This window comes from Salvia splendens, chromosome 9, assembly GCF_004379255.2.
Source record: "Salvia splendens isolate huo1 chromosome 9, SspV2, whole genome shotgun sequence".
NCBI classification, from domain to species: Eukaryota; Viridiplantae; Streptophyta; class Magnoliopsida; order Lamiales; family Lamiaceae; genus Salvia; species Salvia splendens.
The window spans coordinates 30,434,589-30,461,992 of NC_056040.1; the positions used below are offsets into that span (position 1 = coordinate 30,434,589).

Here is a 27,404-nt window from a genome sequence, read left to right on the forward strand (position 1 = left end):
CTCGACTGTTGATGGCTAATTCCTCTATCACCTCCATAGCGGCAACTCCTCATTTCCTCAAGAATCCCCCATTCGCCCATGAATCCAATAAACTAGAAATTTTTCGTTAAACCCATTATAAAGGATTCCTACCTGATGGTCTATTCCAAAACCATGGTTTGGGCATTTGCGGAGAAGAGCTTTGAAACGTGCGAGAGATTCATATAGAGGTTCATCGTATCCTTGCATGAATTAAAAGATCTCACACTTCAGCTTTAGGATGGTGCCAGGAGGGTGGTACTTGTCGAGGAAGAGTACCACTAAATCCTTCCAATTGGTGGTTTTATCTGCAGACAGACAATCATACCATTCTTTAGCAACATCAGTTAAGGAAAAGGGAAAAAATCTTACCCTCACAATATCATCATCAACACCATTGATTTTAGTTGTATTAGCTATTTCCACGAACTTGGTGAGATGTCGATTTGCCTCATCAGTGTCTCTTCCCGTGAAGGCATTTTTTTCAACCCTATTGATTCAGGGTATCCCCAACTTGGAGTTATTGGCCTCTATCTGCGGACCTACTGGAATATCCACAATGTTACCATGACTGAACATATTCATAACTGGAACTACCTCCCTTGCACGTTTTTCTTTTTCAGCTTTTGCCCAAGCTCTCTCTGCTCGCATCTCTTCCACCTCCCTTCGAAGAGCGACGATAAGATCATGGTTGGTAAGTTCGCCCATCTTGTTTCCACCACAATTTGTTTCTCAAAACGTGCAAGTATGCACAACCTGCAGAAACTACTAAAAGAAAAATAAAAACAAAAATAAAAATAAAGATGAAAGCAGTAAAATCCAAAGTAGCAAAATAATCCTATTGAAGATATCAATCAAAAAAGTGAATGTTCTCCCCGGCAACGGCGCCAAAAACTTGATGCACTTTTTATTAGCACTATAAATACCTACAAGTATACAGAGTAGGAATAGTATAGCTAAAGGTCAGTACCGGATATCGATCACGGGGAAAACAATCACAGACTGTCTACCTTCTACTAAGCATCGTTCACTATTTGGAAAATCGAAAGTTTTGGAAATTTTGAAAACTAAAAACAGTTCGAAAGCAATAAAACAACTAATTGCAAATAATCAAAGAGGTAAAATATGAGAGATAAGAGAATTCCAGGGATGTGCGTTCACAGTTATGGTTATATAAATTCCAACTACAATACCCTAGCACAGTTTATACTTCGATAGAACGAGTCACATAAGTTTTGCCCATGCGGCACAAGCGTAGATTACAAACACTAGGGTTGTCAATCCTAGATCCGTAACTCCTAAAATCTCCTAAGACATAATTGTAGTGTCTACTAAGTGGATCTAACTCGCCAACCTCCTATCACGATTATGTACCAAGTTCTATTAAATCACGACCGAATGTGCCACTCAAATGTGCCACTCAAATGTGAACTATATAGAATAACTTAGGGAAAAAAACGAAGTAAAAACAAAACGGATATTAAATAGAAAACGGAATTGTATAACCAAAGTCGTTACTAACACATCCCTAGAATCCTATGAATTTAGTTACACATAATTGAATAAGCTAAAAACACAGAATGAAGGGAAAACAAAGTGAACATAAGAACTAAAGTTTGGCTAAGTTTGGTAAATCTTGAGGAAAAAGTAGGTCAATTCTGTGCGCCACTGATAAGGCTCATTTCATGCATCAGTTTAAGGGTAAAATGTACGCTGCTTGATTGGTTTATCGTGCAAAACAAGTGTTAAATGTGCAGGAATGCCACTTGACTAAGGCAGCAAGGCCAAACTGATCAAGCAAGTACAAAAGGCGATGAAAGGCCAAGAATCGGGGGAGTTGATCAAGGGGAGTGATCAAGCAGTTAGGCGGGGACCACTGGCTTCTAGAAGAAGAACACGTGAGAAAATGAGCTGGATGTGGCGCACCATTCTGTTATCAAGGACAACGTTCTAGAAGGGGACACGTGCTAGCTTATGAGACGCAAGGACGGACCTAAGTCATGAATCTGTTACTCAAAAGCGTCGTCATTCTAGAAGAAAGGCACGTAGCAATCAATGAGTCGCTCATTCTCAGCACCAGCAAATATTCCCTGTCAGGATCATTATCCAGCTGGAGGCCGAATCGAGCTTATAAATAGAGGGTGTGCCATCACAAAAAAAGGGGAATCCGATCCTTTACTTTCCGTCTAGTTTAGCTTAGTCCAGTTCTCTAGAATAGCTTAGCTTAGATAAAGTAATGTGTAGTTAGAAAGGGGAATTAAAGAAGCGCTGCAGAATACTTGTTTTCTGTCGGCATATTCCTAAATTACCCGCCAAGATTCATCTCGGTTTTACTTGCTTTCTTATTTTCCGAAGTATTAGCTTAGTTTTAATTTCATGCTGTATTGCTCTAAGTCTAGTTTAATCAAAGTTATTTCATTTTCATCCTCGCATTTACTTTTCTGCTGTTACCTGCAATTTACTTGACCCAGCAGTTAAATTTCCGTTGATCAAGCTAGCTAGTTTAATTCAGCCTAGAGTAAAAACAGTAGTTAAAAACTCCCAAGTTAAAGCGTGGCAGCAGCCAACCCCCTTGTTCACTACTCACACACTCAACACACCAACTTCTCTGTGGGATCGACCCCGAACTTACCGCTTTACTGTTAAAGTTGTGCAAAATTGGGAGTTTACAAATTACTTTGGTAAGGAAGAAAGAGCGAGAGCAAGACTGCATTGATTAAGTGGCAACGACATTTGGTAACTGATCCGGCCGGTTCGGTTATCATTCCATATAACTTGATCCGCATTCTAATCGCGTTTTCATCTCTTTCCAAGTCTTTCCAGCCGTGTTTTTCCAGCGGGCCGCTGCACCTTGGCCAGCGGTCGCTACATGTTGATCTGTAGCCTCTGCCTCTTGGATAGCGGTCGCTACACTGTGTTGTAGTGGTCGCTGTGAATAATCCCGTAGTTTTGGAAACTCTTGGAGCGGTCACTGCGCACTCCCAAGCGGTCGCTGGGCGTCTTCTTAGTTTCAGCACTACTTTCTCCGGAGCGGACCGCTACTGGTTCAGCGGTCGTTGGGCCCCAGCGGCCGCTGTATGAGCTGCAGCGGACCGCTGGGCGTCTCGAATGCTCCAGTTTTCAAACTTCGACTTTTTACTGACTTTTTAGGCTCAAATATGCACATCTCACAAAACACGTCAAAATACCAAAATAGATAAAAATATGTAAAATATGGACATGAATTGTGATTTTGACATTAAAACAGACCACATAAAGGACATAAAACAATGCAAAATCCTAGCGTATCAGTTGCTTTTATAAGAGTATCTCCAACAAGGAAAGATATATGAAAGAGGTATATCATCTATTTACTTTCTTAAAAAGTGAATTATACCCTTACAAAAAGTAATACATTCCAAAGGAAAAAGGTAAATAGAAAGACATATCATTAAAAAAATAAAATAATAGTACAAAATGCATTAAAAAACATAAAGTGTAATACCTTCTCAAATACCTTTACCCTTGGAGAATGATTTTTCATGAAAAGAAGGCAAATATGGTGGTTATATGATTTTACCTCTCCATGAAAAGAAGGCAAATATGGTGGTTATATGATTTTACCTCTCCATGAAAAGAAGACAAATATGGTAGTTATATGACTTTACCCCTCCATTTACCTCTCCCCTTGTAGATAAATGCTCTAAAAGAATAAATTGATTCCTAGAATATAGGTGGATATGGAACATTTGTGGTGATCAAGGAAATAGCAAATTGGGGTGGGAAAAACTGAAAAACAGGTGCAATTTGGGTGGACAAAACAATGCAGTTTTAGTTAAGGGTGAAAATGTAAATTTAGTTTTTATTGAACCCGAAATTTATCCTTTTTTCTATTGAATCAATTTATGGTTGTCCATATCAATTAGTCACATACATTTATCCTAATTTAATAACAGTATTGATTGATAAACTCCATAAATTATTATCTATATGGTTTCCAAAATTCATCAGAGTTTATTCGGTATCATGAAATTCAGGTCTCAGAATTGGAATTGAAGTCCCCAATTCTAAATTTATTGTTCAATAACAGAAAAGTATATGGGTTTGAAATTGAACTTTAATTCCACAAAATTCAATTCCACAATTTCAATATATCCAAATAAAAGAATTGGAATTCCATACATGTCAAATTTAGTAATAATGCAGATTTTTCCAAGTCAAATATAGAAACGGGTCATATAAAAGAAAAAAAATTGATTTTTTTTATCTCTCACTTCTCTTGCGCTGTGCCCGAAGCCGCTCATCTATCTTTTTCCTCGCATTTCAACTAAAGATGCCCACCGGTTCTAGTTCCGGCGGTTAACCGGAACCGTCGGTTCCGGTTCCGAAGCAGAACCGTGGCAATTTCCTCAAACCGGAACCGTCGCAATTCGAACCGCGGTCCGGTTCAGGTTCAAGAATTTTCAAACCGGAACCGTCACCGAACCGCCGGTTCGGGACGATTCAGAACAGCCGGTTAACCGCGAAAACCGACGGTTAACCGGCAAACCGATGGCTTTTGGTGGTGGTGCGGAACCTGAGGCGACATATCGCAGCTTTTGGCAGCCGGTTTGTTGACCGAACCGGTGGTTTTGTCGTTGAAACCGGCGGTTCCTGCGGTTTTCCGCCAAAACCGCCGGTTTTCTGAAAATTCAATTTTTTTTTCAGATTTTGAATTCAAATTCATCCATTTCCCCCCATTTTTATCTATAAATACTATGGGTGGGTAGGTACGATATACCTTACCGAAACCACCATACCGTATACCTTACCGTAAATTCAGTATGCGAAAAAATCATACCTTTATCTTACCAAAATTTTCGGTATACCGAACTTCGGTATACCTTATTTTCGGTATGGAGAATTTTTATACCGATATCGTACCTCATTTTCGGTATGTCGTACCAAAGTTCGGTATACCATACTTTCAATATCAATGAAAATTGAATATTTGAGTTTTTAGAATACTATTTATATTTTATAGTAATTTAAATAATATACGGGGTATTAAATACTAGTATATTTTATTCATATTATATTATATTTCACAATAAATTTTATAATTTAAAAATATATAAAATACTTTATATATTATTATATTCATATTTTACGGTATATAACTTAAATTACGGTATATACCGAATTTCGGTATGCCGCGGTATATAAAAATTCATAGCTTTACCTTACCGAAATATTTCAGTAAGGTATCATACCGTATCGAAAATCACGGTATATCAAAAAATCGGTATTTTTGGTTTTTTTACGGTACGATAAGGCCGGTATTACGGCATTTCGGTATTTTATCCAGCCTTAATAAATACCCCCATCTATCCTCATTTACATTCACCCCACTCTTGTGTTAATAAGAGTTTCTTTCTTCGATCTCTCAATTCTCTCTCTTTGTCTCCAATTTCGAATTTGTGCTATTGTGCTTCCATTTGAATTATTCAAATGCTACTCTCATTTTTTTATTTACGTTCCGACGACACTTGTAAATTATATTACATTGTTGTATGTTGTATACTTGTATATATATTGTAAATTGTAATGTATCGTTGTCCGTTACAACTCAAATTCAATAAAATTGATATCATTTTCACCTTATTCGTCTTATTTCAATTTAAATTATCCATTGTCTTGTTCCAATTTATTGTATAAGTCCAAATTTCAAAATTTAAAAAAAAAATTAAATAAATCGAACCGCGAAACCGCCGGTTCGAGAACCGGAACCGTGTAAACCGCCGGAAAACCTGCGATTCCGAACCGGAACCGGAACCGCCGGTTTTCGAACTGTGGGCAACACTAATTTCAACTACGTTGTGCCATTGACCTCTCGTCACTTTCTCTTTTCTCTCTCTATTCAACTGTATCGATTGATTATCCAAATTTCTTCATTATTTAAATTTGTTGAGTTTCGTGTTCGACGGAACTGCTTGTTTCTCATTCTTGTTCTAATACAAACAATGTGGGATGAGTACAACCACAACTAACCAAGGAGTAATTCTGTTACCTCACACGATAGTTGCTATTATTACGAAAATTGTTACGACATATAAAATCTTTGTTACAATATTTTTATCTCTAACTTAAAATCTTAAACAATAATAATTTTTTGAGCATGAATATCCTATCCTCTCCACAAAATGTTCGTAGATACACACCCCTTGCCCTTGATCATGTTATATTAACTCAAATATGATTTAAACAAAAGAGCATTAATAAAAATAGAAGAAATCTTGATATCTTGAGCCACAAGCATAAACATATGTAACATCAAATTTAAGGAAGGCTCTCCAAAACTCTTTAGATTTCCAGCCAATCATGATATGTTCAATATGCAGCAAAAAAATTTCCACCCCTAGTGAAAACATTTGCGGTTGCAGTCATGTAGATTGCCTGATGCTACTATCGATCCCAATGTTTTTTTATGTGAAGTTGAGTGTAAGAGCACTTTTTAAATCTAACTAGCTTCTAAATTTTCATTTTATGTCATTTTCTGTGGAGTACTTTTTTGAAGGTCCGAGTGCTCTTTTTTCTTGATTTCGTATGTTGGAAACATTTCCAACTCTGGCAGTACTTGAAATTGATTACATCTATTGTTCACTCTTAGAATCATTATCACTCAATTTGCATAAAGTGATCAAATAAATGGAATACCATCCAAGACACATGACTTGGAATTTGATGGCAAACACTCTACTGTTTAGGATAAGTGGAAACTGGAAAGGGTTCAACAGAAAATGATACGAACTCACTAGAGTTGCATGGAAGGCCCGTGACGAGGTCCATGACGAGACGATTACAAGAATGTCTCTCCAACTTAATTCCAAAGGCATTGCAAGAAGAGTCGTTGAGGTCCGAAGTCGTCCTGGCTGCGAAGAACATCATAACAGCGACCGCGGAAGACTCACCCGGACTAAAACGGACGTTGCCATTGTTACTGCACATCGATCTTAACTGAAGAAGATACAGTTTTATCATCTTCTCCTAACTGGTCGATGCTCATATATCCTTCTGTATCAGGGAGTCCGTAATATTCAGCCAAATAAGCCAAAGCTTCTGCGTTGGTATTGCATACTCTCCACAACGATGTCACTTCACCTTTCGAGACAGTACCCCAGCCCTCACAATCATCTATAAAGCCCAACATTTTCGAGTAGAAGGAATCATAGTTCATAACAAGGAAGGGAACAGGAAGCATGGACCCGATTCTCTCAAGTTGAATAAGTGCCGAAACCTCAAACACCTCATCCAGAGTGCCAATTCCACCAGGCAGAGCAACAAAAGCCGTCCTGTCCGAACTCACAGCTCTAACACCAGCATCCACCAGGCCATGCTTCCGCGCAGAAAAGAACCTGCAAGTGGTGGTTCAGTTAAACAAGTGCACACCGATCCACGAGCAATTTTTTACACGAATTCCACCTGCACATTAGATAGCTATCCAACGGTAGGTAGGGATGAACATCGGTAGCAGTCCATTGTCCAGCTTCCTTGCCTATCTTGAATCCACCAACTGGCTTGCCTGCTTCAAGAGCACCTTTAGTGACGGCATCCATCAGCCCCGGCCCAGCTCCCGACCACGTAGTAGCATCTAAGAGGCTCGCAATCTAGAAACAAACTAGCAAGTTGAAGGAACCAAGAAACAAGAAACCTAAGCATATAAAACAAAAAAAAAACAAACATACTCCTTTGGCCAACTCAAATGATCTGACAAAATGTGGATGCTCAGCCCCCAATCTTGCTGAACCTAAGTACACTACTCCTCTGCCAAGCCTTTCTATAAGCTCATAGCATTTCTCGATTTCTTTCTTCACCTACTTTTCCCAAATTTCACACTCAGTTACTATTTATGCAGAAATAGCAAATAGCCATTCAATCAAAGGAAATAGGAATACTTTAAGCTGAGTGATCGGCATAATTCAAGCAATATAAAAAAACAATCGAAAGAAGAGATTAATTGAACCTCGGCAGGGCTGGTTCTCTCCTCAAAATCGGTGCCTTGAAGCTTGCAGCAAATCGACCTTGTTGATTGAGTTTGAGCTTTCCTAAAATTCCCCGTGATCTTCAAATCCTCTGCGCGCTTCTGATTTCCGGCAATTTTAATGAAACGACATTGCTGCGTTAGATTCAAGTTTAGCCACAATGAACTCGAACAACATACTGAAAACCCCATTTCTTCAAACAATAGATGTTTTTTTTTTTCCAGTTTGCATAAGAGGAGAATCAAACTGGAATATGATTTGTTCAGTCGATTTGCCAAAAAAGTTGACCAGTTATTGTCACAGTTGTGAAATTTTGGGGTTATTTTCGGGGTTTAAGAGAAGGTTATATTTGTAATTTTATAAGCTAGGGTTTTTGGTTGAAGAGTATAAATATCAGTTATCCGCTGTATTTCTTCCTTCTTCGCATCAATCTCTCGGAACCCCAGCCGTCGTTTCGATCATGGGTAATTACATCGATTTCTTTCAATTTGAATGCTAGTAGTGTTGACGTCGTGATTTACCGGCGATTTAATTGGGGGAAAATGCAGGTATCTCACGGGATTCTATGCACAAGAGGCGTGCAACCGGAGGGAAGAAGAAGGCGTGGAGGAAGAAGCGAAAGTAATTTTCTCTTTTTTTCTTCTTAATTCACTCTTCTTCCACTAATTCATCTGAATTAAAACATTGTTTTCTCAATTGATTTACTCGCTACAAGTAATTTTTTGTAATCTATGTATTGGTTCTGCTTAGTCTTTTTCTCTGCTATGTTTATTTGGCATCTGAAATTCCAGATAATTGAAAAATTGGTCTATATGTAGCATATGCATAGTTTGATGTGTGTGGAGCAGATGCTGTTGTTTGATTAGTTATGGCTGTAACTATTGTGTGTGTCGTTAGGTATGAGCTCGGGAGGCAACCGGCTAACACGAAGTTGTCGAGCAATAAGACTGTGCGAAGGGTGAGGGTTCGAGGAGGTAATGTGAAGTGGCGGGCCTTGAGGTTGGATACAGGAAACTATTCTTGGGGTAGTGAAGCTGTAACCCGAAAGACCCGTATTCTGGATGTGGTTTACAATGCGTCGAACAATGAACTTGTCAGAACACAGACTTTGGTGAAGGGCGCCATTGTTCAGGTTGATGCCGCACCATTCAAGCAGTGGTACCTGCAACACTATGGAGTTGAAATCGGCCGCAAAAAGAAGGCTGCTGCCAAGAAGGAAGGAGAGGTATAGACATGTACTCATTTCTTTTATTGCTTTGCCTAAATTGTGATTTATATTAATGCATTTTGAGATTTGTAGTTAGTAGTTAAAAGGCTTTTGTTCTTACATGGTTTAGGAAACTACTGAGGCTGCTTCTACTGAAGAGGTAAAGAAGAGCAACCATGTCCAGAGGAAACTAGAAAAGCGTCAACAGGACCGCAAGATTGATTCACACATTGAAGAACAATTTGGTGGTGGTCGTCTCTTAGCAGCAATTGCCTCTCGTCCTGGCCAATGCGGCCGCTGCGATGGGTATGTGTTCTCGCCTAAAGTTCGTTATCTGGCTATACATTGATTGTTCTATGGCATTATCTTGCGCATGCTTTTTATTATGCGGATGATATACGTCTATGCTCTTATGCTTCATTAACATCAGTATGTGATTTGAAATGTCAAAATTCTTGGTTTTTGTATTGATAGTAGTACTATCTTTTTGGTCACTAACTTTTGTTGGCTATTATACTCTCACTCAATGCTTAGATGCTAATTTGTAGATGTCTGAGTCCTTCACATGATCAACCAGAGTGATTAATAGTAGTAATTATTCGATCACATCTAAATGAAAATATTGAATTATTAGAGTAATTGTCTAAATCTTAAGAGTGATGAGTAACAAGTCTTGAAATCTAATTTAACCCTAGCATGATACTTAAAAGATGTTTTAAATTTCTTTTTTCTTCTTCTGGAAATAGGTATATTTTGGAGGGCAAAGAATTGGAGTTCTATATGAAGAAACTTCAGAAAAAGAAAGGAAAGGGTGCTAGCGCTTAAATTTTCCTTTGGTGCAAACATTTAGTTGTCTTTTTATCTCCATCCTATGTACTTTGAGGAACCAAACGAGTGTTGCTTTGAATTTGAAATTGTTATGCACCGTTGATGTCTTGATATTTATCTTTTAGTTCTTACTGTTATGTTTGCTTGCTGAATTATCAATGCGCTGAAGTTTCTTTTGTTGTAATTAACTATTATCATGAAACTTTTAAAAAGTTGGCAGTTGGCTTTTTCTTACTGTTATGTTTGGCATCTAATATCATGAAACTTTTAAAAAGTTGGCTTTTTCCCACAAACTTTAAAATTGGCAAAAAATATTACGAACTTTACCCCGAGTTTATTTTTTCCCATGAATGAAAAAATTCTAACAAATAATATTATGATACGGATTTTTTTTCGTAATTTATCTGACAACAATTTTGAGAGCTTCAAATTTTTCAATATTTGAAGATAATTTTTCTTGAAGCACACCCTCCAAAATTGTTCTTCAATCTATTAAAATAACATTAATTCTTTAATTCGTGGGGAAAAAATAAACACGGAGTAAAGTTTGTGATATTATTTGTCAATTTTAAAGTTCGTGGAAAAAAACCCAACTTTTTGAAAGTTTCGTGATATTAAATGTCAATATCCCTTATAAATTTTAGCCAATCACTAGTTATTTGATTAGTGGTTATTTGTTAATAAAGAATTGAAATTTTTAGTTCATATCTTTATTGTATTGAACTTTTTTTTGGTATGCTGAATTACAATATGAGAATTTTCAATAGTGATACTATATTGGATTTTTGATATATCGAAATCTGGTATACTATTAAAGTATGGTATCTCGCATATTGTAATTATACGAAAGTAATGATTTATACATAAAATATCGAATAAAAAGTTTTCCAAATTAATAAAACTCCAAGATTTAAAAATCTAACAATATTAAATAACATTAACAAAATAATGTTTTTTACAAAGATAACAACCGATTTCGAATCGCTATAAAAGGATAAGGGGTTGTAATAGGGAGCAACAAATTTTGATAGATTAGCGCTAAATGGTCATATTATGACCAGCCATAAACTTAAAATATTAATAAAAGTTGTACATTTATTGCTGATTCACTTTAATTTATTTCACCTAGAAAGCAACAATTTATTTTTGACTATATTATCTTTAAACACTAACACTAGTAAATAACAAAGAGAAATGTAACCCTCTTTTCAATTCTTTTATGTTGATTTCGTATCACTTTTTATACTTTTATTTATTATTTTGTAATATTATTTAAATTTTGTGTGAAATTAGTTTTAACAAAAGAAAAATTCTTGGTAAACTATAATGCAAATCTGCATTCACAATATACGTACCTAATTAATTCTCCGTAAATTGACCATGTATATAATAGTAATTTTCAGATTTGCATGCATACAAGAATTGAGAATTCAATTCATCCATTCGCAATTCTTTTCATTAGTTAAGAAAGAACTCACAATTCGTTACATAAATTAAGGTCTCGGTTAATTGACCAAGTAATAAAAAACTTATACAACCTTGAATTCCATAAATGCGTGCACACAATTTTGGTATGAATTCTTTTACCAAAGCCAAAGTTATTAAACTTTTGCAAAACCATCATCAACCAAAGTCTCATCGATCAATATATTCAATGATCAATATATTCATTATGAAGCTATATTACTATATATTTCAATGATTAATAACAAATATTTATTGTTATAAATAGATTCAATCAAATTTTCAGTTTCTCAATCGTATATTTAATAGTAATTGTTATACACGTTATATTTAAATAAATAATACATCATATATAAAAATTATTAGTAAAAAAAATTGAAAGAGAGCTTGAAAATAAAAGAAATATAAATAACATATTGTGGAATTGAAATTTACTAATGCAATTAAGTAAAAGGGTAATAGTGTAAACATTCTTTGAGCATTAAATAAGATAATTAAATGATTTCTATTCCCAGCATTTATATTTACTTAAATGCCATTTTATGGCCAACCATAATATGGCCACATAGCATTTCCCATTTTGATATCTAAAAGATAAGCAATTATGCATTCAAATGCAAACAAAACTGGTTTGATTTTAATTATGATAATAATATTAGTTCAAACACACTCTTGAACAGATTGTTGAAGTTAGTCTACAATGGGTTTGAACAATTCACCGGAGCAGCCCAGTGGCACCGCCGCCACGAGTTCCATGATCTCTTTCACCACCTGAGCTTTGTCTGCCTCAAACATCTCATCTTCTGCACAACAATTCCATACTTAGCCCCAACACTATGTTCAAATGTTACGTTAGATCACTGAGTTTACTTCTACCTTTGTCAGAGTTGAAGCCATCAAAAAATCGCAAGAGTTTGTTTTCGTTGGCACACAAAATGTTGACGATATCATCAGGCTTGTTCTGATTCGCCACGAATAGCTGCATGCAAACACAGCTAAGTTAGCAAGAGTAGTTTCACCACAGAAATTGATTACAGTGAGATGGATCGATACCTTGAACACATGGAACGCATCGATCTGTATGCACTTGTGTGTTTCCTGAAACATAAAACCACCAACATTACATCCATAGAGCGTTTAAAGAGATATTACCCTCAGAAGATTCATGAGAACTATCATATTGTTCTTGCAGCTGACATAGCGCGCCATGAACACTCGAATTAGATCTGTCATGCAACATGTCTCCTAGAAGCTGAAAGCCAAAGATACTATTTAGCTTACTTCAATATCAACATTAGCAGTCATTTATCACTTTATTGCAATGGATACCATGACAGCATGTCGGCGGGTCATGTAGTTTGGAGACTCCAACAACTTTGAGTTGAATTCGGAGAAGAACTACGAAAAGTATATTACACAAACAAAACAAGACGCTCATTTAGTACTTCATATTCAATACATGCAAAACAACCACAGAGGGAAATAAAACCTTACCCAGCTATAATTTTATGTGAGAAAATCTGCAACGGTGGATTTATGTCGCGTCATAAAGCTCCTGGGAAATGAAGCAGCATAACATATCGCTTCAGTCATACGAGATAGTATTATCGAGAATGCAAAGAGATAAGGCAAGAAAACATCAATAAAGAGATACTCAAGAAACTAAAAGAATGGATAGATAACCTTAAAGGTAGCAGCAACATCCGAAGCAACATCAAAGTTTGGAAGTTGAATGTAATCGAAAAACTTCTTCATATGAGATGACTGCAAAACATAACTACCAGCAAAGAAAGATGAAGAATTAATGGAATGCTTGAGAGAGTGCAAGATGTAGAAATATGGAAGCTTCTTTTTCTTACCAAGCGACCACCTGATGTCGTATGCAGTCCCTTAACATACCTCCGTAATGCAGAGCGTTGGAAGGATCTTAATACCTGTCAAAAATGTATGTAAAACCAGAATATACCGAAATGTTGAAGAGGGAATGTGTATGGATTACTCACACGGTGATCATAACGTCCAAAAGATCAAGATTCTGTTCTAAGTAGTCGGAAGCAATTAACCGCGATTGAACTGGTTGCCTTTGCAAATTAGCAATTACTCTCGTTGCATCCTTGCGAGTCTTCACAACGAAAAAAATGACCATACCATCAAACAAATGAAAAAAACAAAAGAATTGTTATACCTCGAAGTTTATTTTGGGGAGGCAAAGAATGAGCAGTCGCATAGTGTCATCAGCAAAGAACTCTTGAGTCACTTGCGCACACGCTTCTACAACCGGTTCCGATTCTTCAATTCCGTATAGGATTGATTTGAGCTCCCTAATGGCCGCATCCAATTGCTCCAACTGCAATCAAAAGCCGCCATGTAATAAAATTAAAATAAACACACGAATATTTAAAACCATACAGACCATAACATGGAGCCTGGGGCTGCTATCTTCGGAATCAGAAGCAATGTAGGAGAACAGTCTATTGATATCATGCTCGATCTGAGCGGGAGGACGTCGTTTTTTGGATTTGAAGAGGTTCTTCGTGGAATTATTGTGCAAAACCTTTCGGACAAGCTTCTTCAAACTCAAGGCGTCTTGTGGAAAATCTCAAAATAGGATTCATACGATCCATTCAACAATCAGGATTGAAAGAGAAGAAAATGAAATTTTATTCATAAAACTTCAATCAAAATACAAAGTCACCTAAATCCCTATTTATACAATCGCCTAACATAACAAGATATTTAGTGAAGCAAGCTCCACACCTCACTAATTCCTGACTAACTTGATCACACTCAATGCTGACTAGATACCTAGTCACTCTGCCAGCTGGATGTTGAGTCAGCATCTTCACACTTCATGCTAGCCAAAGCTTAACATCTTTTCCATCTCACGCATGAATACATCTTCATTCTTCATCTTTCACATGCCCTGATACGATTATTATTATTATTATTATTATTATTATTATTATTATTATTATTATTATTATTATTATTATTATTATTATTTAGTTAGTTAGTTAATTATGAATTTGCATATGTTTTCCATATCTTTTGTCTTGCTCATTAAGTTAGTACCCACTATTATAAATAGTGGACATTGTTATTCATATTATTCATTCAAGAAATATCAATTATCCTTCTATTTTATTTTCTCTTATTCTCTTTCCTTTCAAAGTGCAAAACGCACAAAACCCTAATTTTGACGCCGGATTGATCGACGGGCAAAAGCTCCCGCGACGTTCGACGCAAAATCTACGAGTTAAGGAACTTCATCCTTAACACGATAAAAGGCAGTCGCCGGAGCTTTGCCGGTCGATCAAACCAAGATTTAGGATTGCAAAAAGATAAAATACGATAAAAGCTAAAAAGATAATTTCATATTTCTTGATTGAAATAGAAGAATACAATATCTCCTATTTATAAGACTACTCTGACTTAGGGAATAAGAAATAAAGATACTAAGAATATATGGAAAGATATGCTAAATCAATACTAAACTAAATAATAGATATATGGGATATTCGTAGAGATATTCTCGTATCAACTCCCCCACGGTTGAAAGCCACCTTGTCCTCAAGGTGGGATCCATGAAGTAATCATGAGAGTCAATGATAGCAGAAGCTTTGAGTTATCTCCTCCGGGATCAAAAACCTTTAGAAAGAAATCAACATTGGGGTAAGACATGCAACTCCCACTGCTCTTCTCAGAAGAAAAGAGACAGCACTTATGTTTCAAATGACTGAGCTCCATACATTTGGTCATCAAAAAACCCCATGCCACTCTAGAAACTTGAAACCAAGAAGACGATGCAGGGAATCGGAGGAATGGCGTGTAGTGGCGCAGAGGGACCAATCGGGCATCGGCGTCTAGTGATGTCGAACGATGAACAGTACCCGTAACATCACAAACAAACAAATCCCCATAGATAATTATCTTCAAAGCGGTATAAGCACCTCCTCTCTTGTTCCAACAATTCTCAACAGCTTGAGATGACACACGAGCAACATGAATTGATGTGTTGATCTCCTTCACTTCACCAATAGAATCCTCCTCCACTTTATCTTCGAACAACGCCTCTTCTTCCTCACTAACATCGAGGATGTACAACTGCAACATTGGGGACGGTTGGGGCGGTTCGTCGTCGAACAATTTCCCCTCCCCCCCACTGATATTGCTAGTCACGACAATGGCTTGGTTTGATACGTTTCCTGTATGAGAATAAGTAGCCTCACGATCTATGATTTTAGTCGCATCCGTTGCTAATATAGAGTCCCTCTCTGGGATATCACAATGCTCCCCTTCCACCATACCACGATTAGAAACGCAGTCGAAATCTTTGGGATCATCACATGAATATTCAACCTGAGCATCTAAAATCAAAGAATCTGACATTTCACCTACTTGCTCCCTCATTCGATGCTTACTTCCATACACATAACTATAAATCCCTTCTTCGCTCTCAAATTTAGTAGCTGCCACGGACTGCATAGGAGCTACATCGAATGAAGTAGATTCTGGTCTCCATGAAAGGGTGGAAGCTGCAGATATCTCCGTTTGAGTTTGATTGTAATAATCAAGCCACACTTCATACTGTTGTTGATCACATGCTTCTTGTTGTTGCTGCACGTGATAGTCCCAAGCAAGGAGTCCGTAACTCGGTGCACCGTAGGGTGGGGTTGGGTCCCGTTGCGGCGGCTGAACGTGGTGGGATTGATTGGGGGGCGGATAGCCACTAAGGGCTCGTTGCGCAAGTGGATCCCAGCAACAAGGTGGATGCGGCAGCGGCTGATCGTACGATGCGTACTCATGGAGAGCACGTTGTCCCGGTGTCTCCCAAGGCGACAGGTCATACAATTGGTCTGTAGCTGAATGTAGTGGTGGCCCCGGCACCGGAGGAATGCTAATCTCTCCAACACCGCACGAATCGAAGCCCGTAAAGGGCGGCTGCTGGGCTGTATCAGGTGTATATAGTCCCAAATTTAAGTTTTTCCACCAGGATTGTGGGTCCTTGTTGAGATGGTGTTGGAAGTCGGTGTGCGGCGGTGGGTAATCCGGGCGCAGTGGCTGAATTCCGTTGCGAGGCTGCTGGTAATCGTGTTGGTGGTTATCAAGTGGCCTCATCACTGCACCGTAATAGGGAGGCTGGTTATATAGGGGGTCTGGATCAGGCTGTGGCTGGACTGGTGGTCGAAATTCTCCAACGAACCGATCTGCATCGTCAAGGCGAGTCTCCAATTTCGATACAACCGTCATCAGACGATCAAGGATCGCAGCTATAGGGTCTGCTACTTGCGCCTCCTGGAGCAGTGGCATCTCCGCGTCAAGGACAGCTTCTGTTCGCGGAATCGCCAATGGCAGATATTGTTGGTTGCGACAATACATGACGTGGCTGTCAAGATGGTGGTAATTCGGAGGATGAGCTCTCAATGAAAGCACCAATTGTTAAGGGTGAAGTTTCCTTAACACGATAAAAGGCAGTCGTCGGAGCTTTGCCGGTCGATCAAACCAAGATTTAGGATTGCAAAAAGATAAAATATGATAAAAGCTAAAAAGATAATTTCATATTTCTTGATTGAAATAGAAGAATACAATATCTCCTATTTATAAGACTACTCTGACTTAGGGAATAAGAAATAAAGATACTAAGAATATTTGGAAAGATATGCTAAATCAATACTAAACTAAATAATAGATATATGGGATATTCGTAGAGATATTCTCGTATCATTCCCCTTCAAGATGGATTATAGAGGCTCTCAAAATTCATCTTGCTGAGTATAGAATGAAAAGCCATTGGTCCTAAGGGCTTAGTAAAGATGTCAGCCACTTGTAGATTGTTTCTGATATGCAAAGGCTTGATCACCCCCTCCAAGAACCTTTCTCTCACAGTATGACAATCTATCTCAATATGTTTAGTCCTTTCATGGAAAACTGGATTGGTGCAGATGTATATGGCTGACTGATTATCACAATATAGGGATACAGCTTTCTCTACTTTGATTCCAAAATCAGCAAGAAGGGCCACTGACCACACTACTTCACAGGTAGCTTGTGTCATTGCCCTATACTCAGCCTCTGTTGATGATCTAGAGATGGTGTTCTGCTTTTTGGCATTCCAAGATATCAAAGAACTCCCAAGGTATAAACAATAGCATGTCATTGATTTTCTTGTGTCTTGACATGATGCCCAATCTGCATCAGAAAAGATGCTAAGATTGAGTTTACAACTGCTCAAGTAAAATAAGTTGTGGCCTGGAGATCCTTTAAGTATCTCAAAATCCTCTCTGCAGCTTCCCAATGTTCATCAGTAGGATTAGCCACATATAGACTCAATTTACGAACAGCAAAGGTTACGTCAGGTCTGGTGATGCACAAGTATAGCAGTCTGCCAATTAATCTCTTGTATTTTGATGCATCCTCCATAGGTTTTGCTGAATCTATTCTCAACTTCTTTAGAGGATCCATAGGCACTGCAGAAGGCTTGCACCCTAACATTCCAGTATATCTCAGCAAATCCATGATATACTTACTTTGAGAGATCAAGATTTCTTTCTTATTTCTTGCTATTTCAACTCCAAGAAAGTACTTAGGAACTCCCAAATCTTTGAATTTGAATTGCTGAGATAGAAAAACCTTGAAGTTCTCTGTTATTTCTGGATCAGTTGTGGCCACCAGGATGTCATCAACATACACAATAATACCAAAGAATCCAGTGTGATCATTCTTGAAAAAGAATGAATGATCTGATGCAGACTGTTGCAGACCAAATCCTTTCAAGACTTCTGAAAACTTTAAGTACCATTGCCTAGATGCTTGTTTTAAGCCATAGAGAGACTTGTTTAATTTACAAACCAGTGTTGATTGAGAAGTTTCCCCTTCAACAGTCTGCCAGTCAACTTTGTAACCTGGTGGAAGAGTCATATATATATCCTCTTCCAAATCTCCATAAAGGAAGGCACTATTGATATCAAGGTGAGATAATGACCATCCCTTTATTGCAGCAAGAGACGCTTAACTATAGTTAGCTTAGCAACAGGAGAAAAAGTGTCCAGAAAATCTACACCTTCCAACTGAGTGAAGCCCTTGGCCACAAGCCTTGCTTTATACCTCTCAACTGATGCATCAAGTTTATATTTCACTTTGTAGACCCATTTACAATCAATAGGTATTTTTCCCAGGGGCAAGGCAGTGACAAACCAAGTTTCAGTTCTGGAAAAAGCAGATAGCTCATCTTGCATTGCTTGCTGCCACTCAGGATATTGTGAGTCTTGGTTGTATGTGGCTGGCTCATAGATGGCAAACATGAGAACTATATATTTGAGATATTCAGGAGAGAGTTTGGATAGGTTGAAGTAGGAAGATATTGAATAAGGAGAAGTAGAACTCACAGAATTGCAAATGAAATCAGTGAGATGAGATGGTGGTTTTATGGTTCTTCCAGTTCTAGAAGTGATGGGGGCAGAGTTATTATTTTCTGAGTTGGATGTGGATGAATGAGAGCTATTATTGTCTGATGAAACATCAGTAGGTGAAAAGGATAGATTGGGCTGTGTCTGGTATTTCTGGAGAATTTGGGAAACGAGATGGAGTTAAGTGTGAGAGGGGGAAAACATCTTCATGAAATATCACATCTCTTGTCATAAGTTCTTGCATAGTCTGCAAACCCAGTAGTTTATACCCTTGAAATCTAAGGGATATCCCAACAGAATGCACTTAGTTGCTGTAGGAGAAAATTTGTCTCTGCCTCTTTGTAAAGTTGAGGCATAACAAAGGCATCCTATCACTTTTAAATGTGAGTATGATGGTGCTTTCTGGAAAAGAACTTGAAAGGGAGTTGAGTTGTTTGGTAGAACAGACGAAGGAATTCTGTTTATGAGATAAGGGCACTAAGAATGCAGTCCCCCCAAAAATGGATAGGCAAAAAAGATTGAAGCAGCAGACTCGTAGCAACATTTAATAGGTGTTGGTGTTTTCTTTCTACCCGGGCATTTTGTTGAGGAGTCTCAACACATGACTGTTGTATGACAGTACCAAAAGAAGCATATAGGGAAGGGATATTGAACTCAGGAGCATTATCACATCGAATGGCTTTAATTTTCTTCCCAAACCGAGTAAGCACTGTGTTAAAAAACTGAGGAAGAATTACCCCAGCATCAGATTAGTTTTGCATCAAAAAGGTCCAAACAAATCTAGAGCAGTCATCCACTATGGTGAAGAAATATTTGAAACCTTGATCAGTGGAAGGAGTGAAAGGTCCCCAGGTGTCACAGTGTACAAGATCAAAGCAGTTATCTGCTATGGTATCTGATCTTAAGAAAGACAAGTGTTTCTACTTTGCAAGAGGGCAAATCTCACACAGAGAAGTGGTTTTATTTGTGAAATGAAGAACATCTGACATGGATTTCAATTTATTATAGGATAAATGTTCCAACCTTTTGTGCCATACATCAATACTAGTGCTCTGATACCATGTGGAAAATCTCAGAATAGGATTCATACGATCCATTCAACAAGTAGGATTGAGAGAGAAGAAAAGGGAATTTTATTCATAAAACTTCAATAAAAATACAAAGTCACCTAAGATCCCTATTTATACAATCGCCTAACATAACAAGATATTTAGTCAAGCAAGCTCCACACCTAACTAATTCTTGACTAACTTGATCACACTCAATGCTAACTAGATACCTAGTCACTCTGCCAGCTGGATGTTGAGTCAGCATCTTCACACTTCATGCTAGCCAAAGCTTCACATCCTTTCCATCTCACGCATGAATACTTATCTTCATTCTTCATCTTTCACACGTCCTCCTCCTTCATGGCGATCGGCATCTCTATCCCCGGAAACTGCTACGTTTCTCAAGGGAATGAGATACCGTTGGAATGGAGAATTCCAAGGACCACGCGAGAGGAAGACGCCTTCCTCCGTTTCCCTCTATTTTTTTAATTTCCCAGTTTGTCGTGTGTGTGATTATGGGGTGAAGAGGCAATGAAAGCCAAGAGAAGGATACCAAATGTCGATGGAATTGTGAGGATGAGCGATACCATAGACGTTGGAGATTCATTCTTTCAGACATGCATGGATTCCAAATTGTGAGTAGGCTTTGTTTTATTATTACTAGTATAACACCCATTAATTTATTTTAGACTAATCCAAATTTTAAAAATAGTTATGCAGTATTACATGGTATAAAAATAATACTAAAGAAATATATATTCAATAATAATTTAGCATTGTATAAAAGTACAAGGACTTATTAAAACGAAAAATTGTATACGGACCTATTGAAATAAACAATCAAAAATGTCAGACTACTATAATACTCTCTTTTGTTCCGCCTTAATAGAGAAATTTCATTTTAAAAAAATGATAGTAATACATACTCCCTTCGTCCCATAGAAAATAGGTCATTTAGGATTGACACGAGTTTTAATGTATAATTGATAAAGTAAGTGAGAATAGGAAAAAGTAGTTGAAATTGTGTAGTAGATGATGAGACCCATAAATGGTAAAGTATATAAGAGGAGAAAGAGGTTGTCATAAATGGAAATTGACTATTTCTGTAAGACGGATGAAAAAAGAAATATGACATATTTCTATGGGACGGAGAGAATAGTTAAAATGAAGAAGTAGTAAAATAAATAAGAGAATAATATAGAGAAACTAAATCTTTTCACTTTTCTCAATTAACACAAGAATCAATAAATTATTTTCATTTCCCCAATTTTGTTACCTTATAAATATATCATGATGAGCATTCAATTTATTTTCTAAAATCTTTTCACTTTTACTTTCCTCAATTATTATAAAAGAACAAAAAACTTTTCCATTTTTATCAATTTATTTAGATATTTATGATGACATTTTTGTTATTGTCACAACATTCTCTTTTTTATGGAGTATGTACAGATATGGATTAATTGTCTTCTGCATTTGAATTCTAAATCATCTCGTAGTAAAAAGTTTAATTAACCAATACCTTTCACGAATAACATGATTTGGATCTTAACATTTGATCTTATTATTCTAATATATTCGTCCATCTTCTTTATTTTATGTATAAATATTTAAATTTAAAGACCTCGCCACGGAGGACTCGAATCCAAGATCATTGGTCTCAGACATTACCTCTATACCTATTGACCAACTCACACACACAAATTCATCCATCTTCTATTATTTATGAATGTGGCTAAGTTGGATTGACCAACTCACACACACAAATTCTTCCATCTTCTATTATTTATGAATTGATTAAAATTATTTGGTTAATCCAAACAAAGTATACACCATAGTTATGAAAGCATATTCATGGAATTCTCTTGCTCTCATCTGTTTTCCTCAAAATATTCAAATATGCAGTTGTTTATTGGTTTCTTTAATTGTTTTTATTTATTATTTTCTTAGTCTATTCAAATCACAACCATGTTTCGAAATAGTGAAAGAAGCCTAATATTTTGTAGACAATCTGTGATAGCATTCCTTGAGTTCAACAAACCTATGCTACCCTTAGCTATAATATTCCTACCTTGTTATACTTGCAAGTAGTAATAGTGTTAAAAATTAGTGCATCACACTAAAAAAAACCGTTAAGAATATTTATTAATGCAATTAAGGAAGCTAATTTATATTTTCAAATATACCACCAACTCTTCAAAAATTATCCTTATTGTTGTTGTCCCAATTAAAATTAGAGGGCGCAAATGGAAGCATTCTAAAAAAGCAAAAGATTAAGTTAATTAATTAGTCACTAATTTAGTAACACTTTCTTTTGCATTCTAATTGTTGTTATTTTTAAAAATTTTCCAACGCAAGTAATTGCGACTCAATTTTGTGTTCTTAAAAGAGAGTAAGTTTTTTTTGTAGCATGCAGAATTAAAATTAGCTTTTAAAAAAAAATACAATGACCCGCTTCACAGTTCACACCCAAAATATACTTTAGGGCCATATCACTTTTTTTTATACTGTAAAATTTAATTTTAATTACGCTAACAAAGCCGACAATTGAGAGCTAAAAAATTAATCCCTGACATATAGTATTTGACAAAGTCATGACTGCACAGTAACATTTTTGGTAAGGTATCAATAGCTCGCGATTTTTAATTAGTATTTTCAACAATAGGTTCATTGTATAACAAATACAATTTCAAATTTAAAAGTGACTTTCCTCCGTGTATAGTGGGTTTTTTTAAATGTCCAAGATAATTGAGTTAGTCATTTTTATTGGCAATTTTTTTTATTTTCTCTTACTTATTTTATTTTCTCCTATTTTGTCTTTTAATTTATTTTTACTTCACTTTAGCTTTTAAATATTAATTTCTTAAATTTTATGACCAAACGAAATGCATTAACTAGTTTGGAATGGAGGTAGTATTTCTTATATGCAATAATTCTATAATGAAAAAAAGGACGAAGAACAAGAAATACAAGAAACCTATGCATTAACTAATACAATGATACAAAGTTATAACTTATAAGAAATGTGATTTGTCAAGATCAGATTTTTTTTTTTTTTTGATAAGAGAGAATTTGTCAATATCAGATGAAGTGCACGAAAATAGAGTAGGTAGATATAATTGATTAATTAGCTTATGAGTATGAGCTTCGCCTTAATTTATCATAAAACCTTGACCCCTTTGTTCAAATTATGTCTATAAATAGCGATTACTTAGAGCTTTCAATTGTACCTCACTACAAAGCTCAGAAATGGCTTCCAAGAATTTGCTTCTTCTCTTCGCCATAGTCCTTATTATCTCTTCCGACGTCGCTTCATCAGCTCGTACCGACCCTGCTGCTGTTGTGGCCGCCGACACTACTCGTAACTACTACTCTCTTCTCTTCTTCCTATTTACTGAGAGGTTTAATTTAGGGTTCGTTTGAAAAAATCATACTCCGTCTGCCTCATGTTACTCGCACTTTTCTATTTCAGCTCGTCTCAAATACTTACATTATTTCTATTTTAAATAAGAACTAAGGTATTTAACTAATATAATAGAGTTATTTAAGTGTTCCCTTACCTTATTAAGTGATCTCTAATTACACTTAAGATATTAATTTAATTACACTAAAAAATCAATCTCAAATTTGAGACCTAAAACGAAAAGTGTGAATAACATGTGACGGATTGGAAGTATAAACTTAAAATAGTTATAAAATCTACACAATATCTTAACTTGCGCAGAGGGTGTTGAAGTAGAAGGATGGCAGCACGAAGACCGCCATGGCCGCCGCCGCCATTGCCATCACGGCCACTGTGATGAGTGATGAATCCGCGAATTATTGATGTTAATAAATGCTGGTAGAGAATGAAGATTATGACACAAAGAATTTACGTGGTTCGATTTACTGAAGTAAATCTACGTCCACGGGAAGAAGGGAGGGCAAGATTGTATTGCTTGATCTGGGATTACAGCTTACAACACAGACTTGCTATATGATTTTATCTCTAGAGAGCTTAACCCTTTTCTATCTGATCTAAGTTCTATTTATACATTGAACTAAGGTCGTGGTTTGCAGCCCCACTAACAGGATCGTGGGTGAGCAATAACTGCTCAATAACTGCTTCGTACCACTAAATAGATCGTGGGTATAGCGGAGGTCGTGGAGGCCTTTCATGAGTCCACCAACTCCTAGTTCGGTCGAATGCTGAGACCGAACTGCTGGACTTTACCGATCAGCTCTTGCCGATCTGAGAGGAGAGCTTGACTGGTCGGCTTTTACCGAGCTGTAGGCTGAGTCCGAACTCTTTGGTCGTGCCGAACTCTTTGGTGCCGAACAGATACTCTTTCTTGGGCTCTGGGCTGATGGGCCGTCACTATTATTGGGCTTGCCATTAGGGTTTAGTTCGTACCCCATCACTACCCCCCCCGAAAAGCGAAGTGAATCACTTCGGCGAGGTGAGTCACTTCGGCCTTCTGGATAATGGTAAGGGGGAGGCTGACGTCAGGGGACGTGCCTTGCGCGTGCCTGCATTAAATGCGACAGTAAAATCCGGCCGTTGAATCCTGAAAAGGTGGGATTCGAAACGGCGCAACGATCTCGAAATCTTTCCCGAATCTGATAAATATGCTCCTTTTTCCTCATTTGAACACCTTTGCTGTTGCGTCTTCTATACTCTCTCTTTCTCGAGAAATTTTCTTCCGCTTTCAAGAGCTTCTTCAGACTTTCTTCACCTTCAAAAAGTAAGAAAAATGTCTTCTTCTTCGGAGTCGGGTAGCGGTAGGAAAGGGGATAAGGGGTCTTCTGGCCGGAAAGAGTCCGGGGAGAAGACCGTAGAGTATTTCCCTAGTATTTTGAGTAAGGATACTGTGATATCCCTACCCGAAAAATACTTTTTTCCTGGGGGGAAGGCGGTGGTACCTGACGGTGATCATAGGGCTGACTCCCCGCCGGAGGGGTACGCCACCGTGTACGAGGCCTGCTTAGAATGCGGGCTTCGTTTCCCCCTCCCTTCCGCCTTTATAGATTTACTAGATTTTTTTCAGCTTCCTTTAGGCCAAGTGACTCCGAACTCTTGGAGGCACTTGTCGGCCTTCGCTGCCGAACTCCGTAGGTTAGGAAGGGATTTGTCTTTGAAGGCGATCCTTAAATTTTTTCAATTTAAGAGGAAGGGGTCTTGGTTTTACTTGATCCCTTTACAACCCTTTAGGGCCTTTTGTAAAACGAAGTGGCCGAAGTGGCAAAATCGCTTCTTCTACTATGATAGGACCGCGGCTCCTAGTTTTCCCTGGAGAGGGCCGGAGTCCGTTATCCGTCACCCTCGGCCTGAACCGTTGGACGCGCTCGATGGCGAGCTCAACAAGATTCCCATAGTTAGGAAACAATACACGGAGTCTGAGCTCGTCAAGGGCGACGTCGTGTTCGACATCTCGTCTTCGGACGAAGAGGCCGAGGGTGAGGATTTCTCTTTATCTTTATGCTCTACTGCTTTAACGAAGAAAATCTGACTTTGCTTTCTTGCTTTTTGGCAGTGTACATGCTGAGTAAGGCTAGCCGCAAATCTTCGGAGTCCAAGGAGCCGGAGAGGCCGAAAACCACCAGCTCGGCGTCTGATGCCGAGAGGACTCCGAAAAGGCAAAAAACCTCTTCGGATCCGAAGAAGCCGGAGTCGACTTCGGCAAAGGGGAGGGGGAAGGCCCAGAAGCCCCCGAGAGCGCCAGAGAAAGACGTGGTCTTGGCGCCTCCTTCGGAACATATCTGTGAGCCGTTTTTATGGCCCACGGACTTCGCCGAGGTGAATTCTCTTCTTGATTTTCTGGCCTTACTTTTTTCCTGTATTTTTTGTGGCCCCTTTGTTGACTTTTTTCTTTATCCATTTTCAGAGGAACGATATGCTCTCCAAGCTCGTCGCCGTCGAACTCTCCAAAGCGTCCAATGACTATGCCGAGATGCAGAGGAAGTTGGCGGCTGCTTGTCATCGGGCCGAACAGGCTGAGGCTAACTTTGAGAAGGCCAGAGCTGCTAGGATTTCGGCCCAGGATGAAGCTCAGTTTGCCAAAAACCAGCTCGTCATCCAGCGAGAGCAGACGAAGCGGAGCGATGCTGCTGCCGTGGTTGCCCAAGGGGAGGCTCTCCGTGTTTACACGGAGAAACTCTTTTTGAGCAGCCAGTTCTCGGCCTTTGTCGGTAGCCTGGTAAGGCTAATTGCCGATAAGGGCGAGCAGGGGGCCGACGTCGTGCTGCCTCTGTACAGCCGAGAGATAGCAGCTCGGCTTCAGAATCTGCCGCTCCTTGAGGAGCTCGCTTCATCCTCGGTCCTGCTTTCTGCAGACCGAGTCCGGAGTTGTCGAGCTGATCGGGACGAGAACCTGGAGGCTATCTTTGCCTCCGTGGGACCCGTTTCACCTGCTTCGACTTACAACGGAGAGGGTGAGGCCGAGCCGCCGGAGCTGGAGGCCGAAGTCGAGCGGGCCGGGCATCCGGAGAAGGAGGCCGATCAGGAGGCGGAGGCGAGGCCGGCAGGAGGCGAGGCGGAGGCTGAGGTAGTTCAGGAGAAAGAAGCTGAACCAGACCAAGGAGCCGGAGACGAAGCTGGCGGAGTATGATTTCGTCTCCCTTCTCTTAGTCCAGTTTCTTCCTTGTAAAATGGCCTTGAAGCCCTCCTAGTGTAAAAAATTTTCCTTGTGAATGAAAAATTCTCTACACTTGTCTTCGTATAGCTTTTCGTACTCGCCTTTATTCCTGTTGTATTTTACTATCTGCTCGGTACAGCTGCCGAACTAATATAGCTGCTTTGTACTCAAGGAGATGGAGATACTTCACTGGAAACGGCTGTACTCTTCGGCTTTAGACGAAGCTGAGCAAAGAGCTATAGCCGATCAGACGAAGAATGACGAGCTTCTGGCTCGTTTAGTGAAGCTGGAGGCCGATAATAAGGACTTAGAGTCCGATAAGAAGGATCTGGAGGCCGAGCTGAATACGACCGTTGCTGAGAGGACTGCGTACGAGGATTACATCCGTGTGCGCGGGGGATTGACCATATCAGACGTTCAGAGTCGAGTTGACGAACTGTGGGAGGAATATCATGTACTCCGGAGGAACAATGCGCTGGAGAGCTCGGCTTGCCAACAAGTTGTGAAATCATTACGGCGCTGGGCTTCTCGGTACGACATTGTTCTTTCTCGGCGCCCCTCCATAGAAAGATTCCTTCGGCATGTCGTGCTAACAGATGCTCGCACTCCAGATCAAGCCTCTGGTTCCCTTGTTCAAAATCCTACTTCCAGTCAACAACGAACTCCGGAACAGCCGGAAACGTCAAGACGAGAACGGGCTCAGGAGCAACCGGAATCGTCAAGACAGGGACGGACTGAAATTCGCCGAGGAGTTGTGACTATGAGCGAGCAAGATCAGCAGATGATTATTGCAGAGACTCTTCATCGCCGAGGTGTTA

The 27,404-nt window shown here is 38.6% G+C and overlaps 2 protein-coding genes and 1 pseudogene across 2 annotated transcripts; 1 reads left to right on the top strand and 2 right to left on the bottom strand.

The window, feature by feature from the left end:
- Positions 1-6,572: 6,572 nt before the first annotated feature.
- On the bottom strand, positions 6,573-8,287 carry LOC121746731 (probable cytokinin riboside 5'-monophosphate phosphoribohydrolase LOGL10). Its single transcript, XM_042140655.1, has 4 exons — positions 8,000-8,287; positions 7,722-7,850; positions 7,459-7,643; positions 6,573-7,391 (listed from the first exon to the last, which is right to left on the bottom strand). Exons 1-4 carry the CDS (start codon positions 8,207-8,209, stop codon positions 6,974-6,976), a joined length of 942 nt encoding a protein of 313 aa, XP_041996589.1. The 5' UTR covers positions 8,210-8,287; the 3' UTR covers positions 6,573-6,973.
- A 123-nt stretch (positions 8,288-8,410) lies between these two features.
- Positions 8,411-10,190, top strand: LOC121747156 (40S ribosomal protein S8). Its single transcript, XM_042141150.1, has 5 exons — positions 8,411-8,482; positions 8,567-8,639; positions 8,916-9,243; positions 9,356-9,531; positions 9,972-10,190. Exons 1-5 carry the CDS (start codon positions 8,479-8,481, stop codon positions 10,048-10,050), a joined length of 660 nt encoding a protein of 219 aa, XP_041997084.1. The 5' UTR covers positions 8,411-8,478; the 3' UTR covers positions 10,051-10,190.
- Positions 10,191-12,097: 1,907 nt separating this feature from the next.
- On the bottom strand, positions 12,098-14,357 carry LOC121749413 (annotated as a pseudogene).
- Between the last annotated feature and the right edge of the window lie 13,047 nt (positions 14,358-27,404).

Bases quoted from the DNA above. Each gene is read 5' to 3' on its own strand.
- LOC121746731 (XM_042140655.1), bottom strand. From the start codon at position 8,209: ATGGGGTTTTCAGTATGTTGTTCGAGTTCATTGTGGCTAAACTTGAAT. The intron at 7,851-7,999 runs GTTCAATTAATC...TGGGAAAAGTAG, and splicing joins AGAGAACCAGCCCTGCCGAG to GTGAAGAAAGAAATCGAGAA. The intron at 7,644-7,721 runs GTATGTTTGTTT...GTTTGTTTCTAG, and splicing joins CATTTGAGTTGGCCAAAGGA to ATTGCGAGCCTCTTAGATGC.
- LOC121747156 (XM_042141150.1), top strand. The intron at 9,244-9,355 runs GTATAGACATGT...TACATGGTTTAG, and splicing joins CTGCCAAGAAGGAAGGAGAG to GAAACTACTGAGGCTGCTTC. The intron at 9,532-9,971 runs GTATGTGTTCTC...TTCTGGAAATAG, and splicing joins CAATGCGGCCGCTGCGATGG to GTATATTTTGGAGGGCAAAG.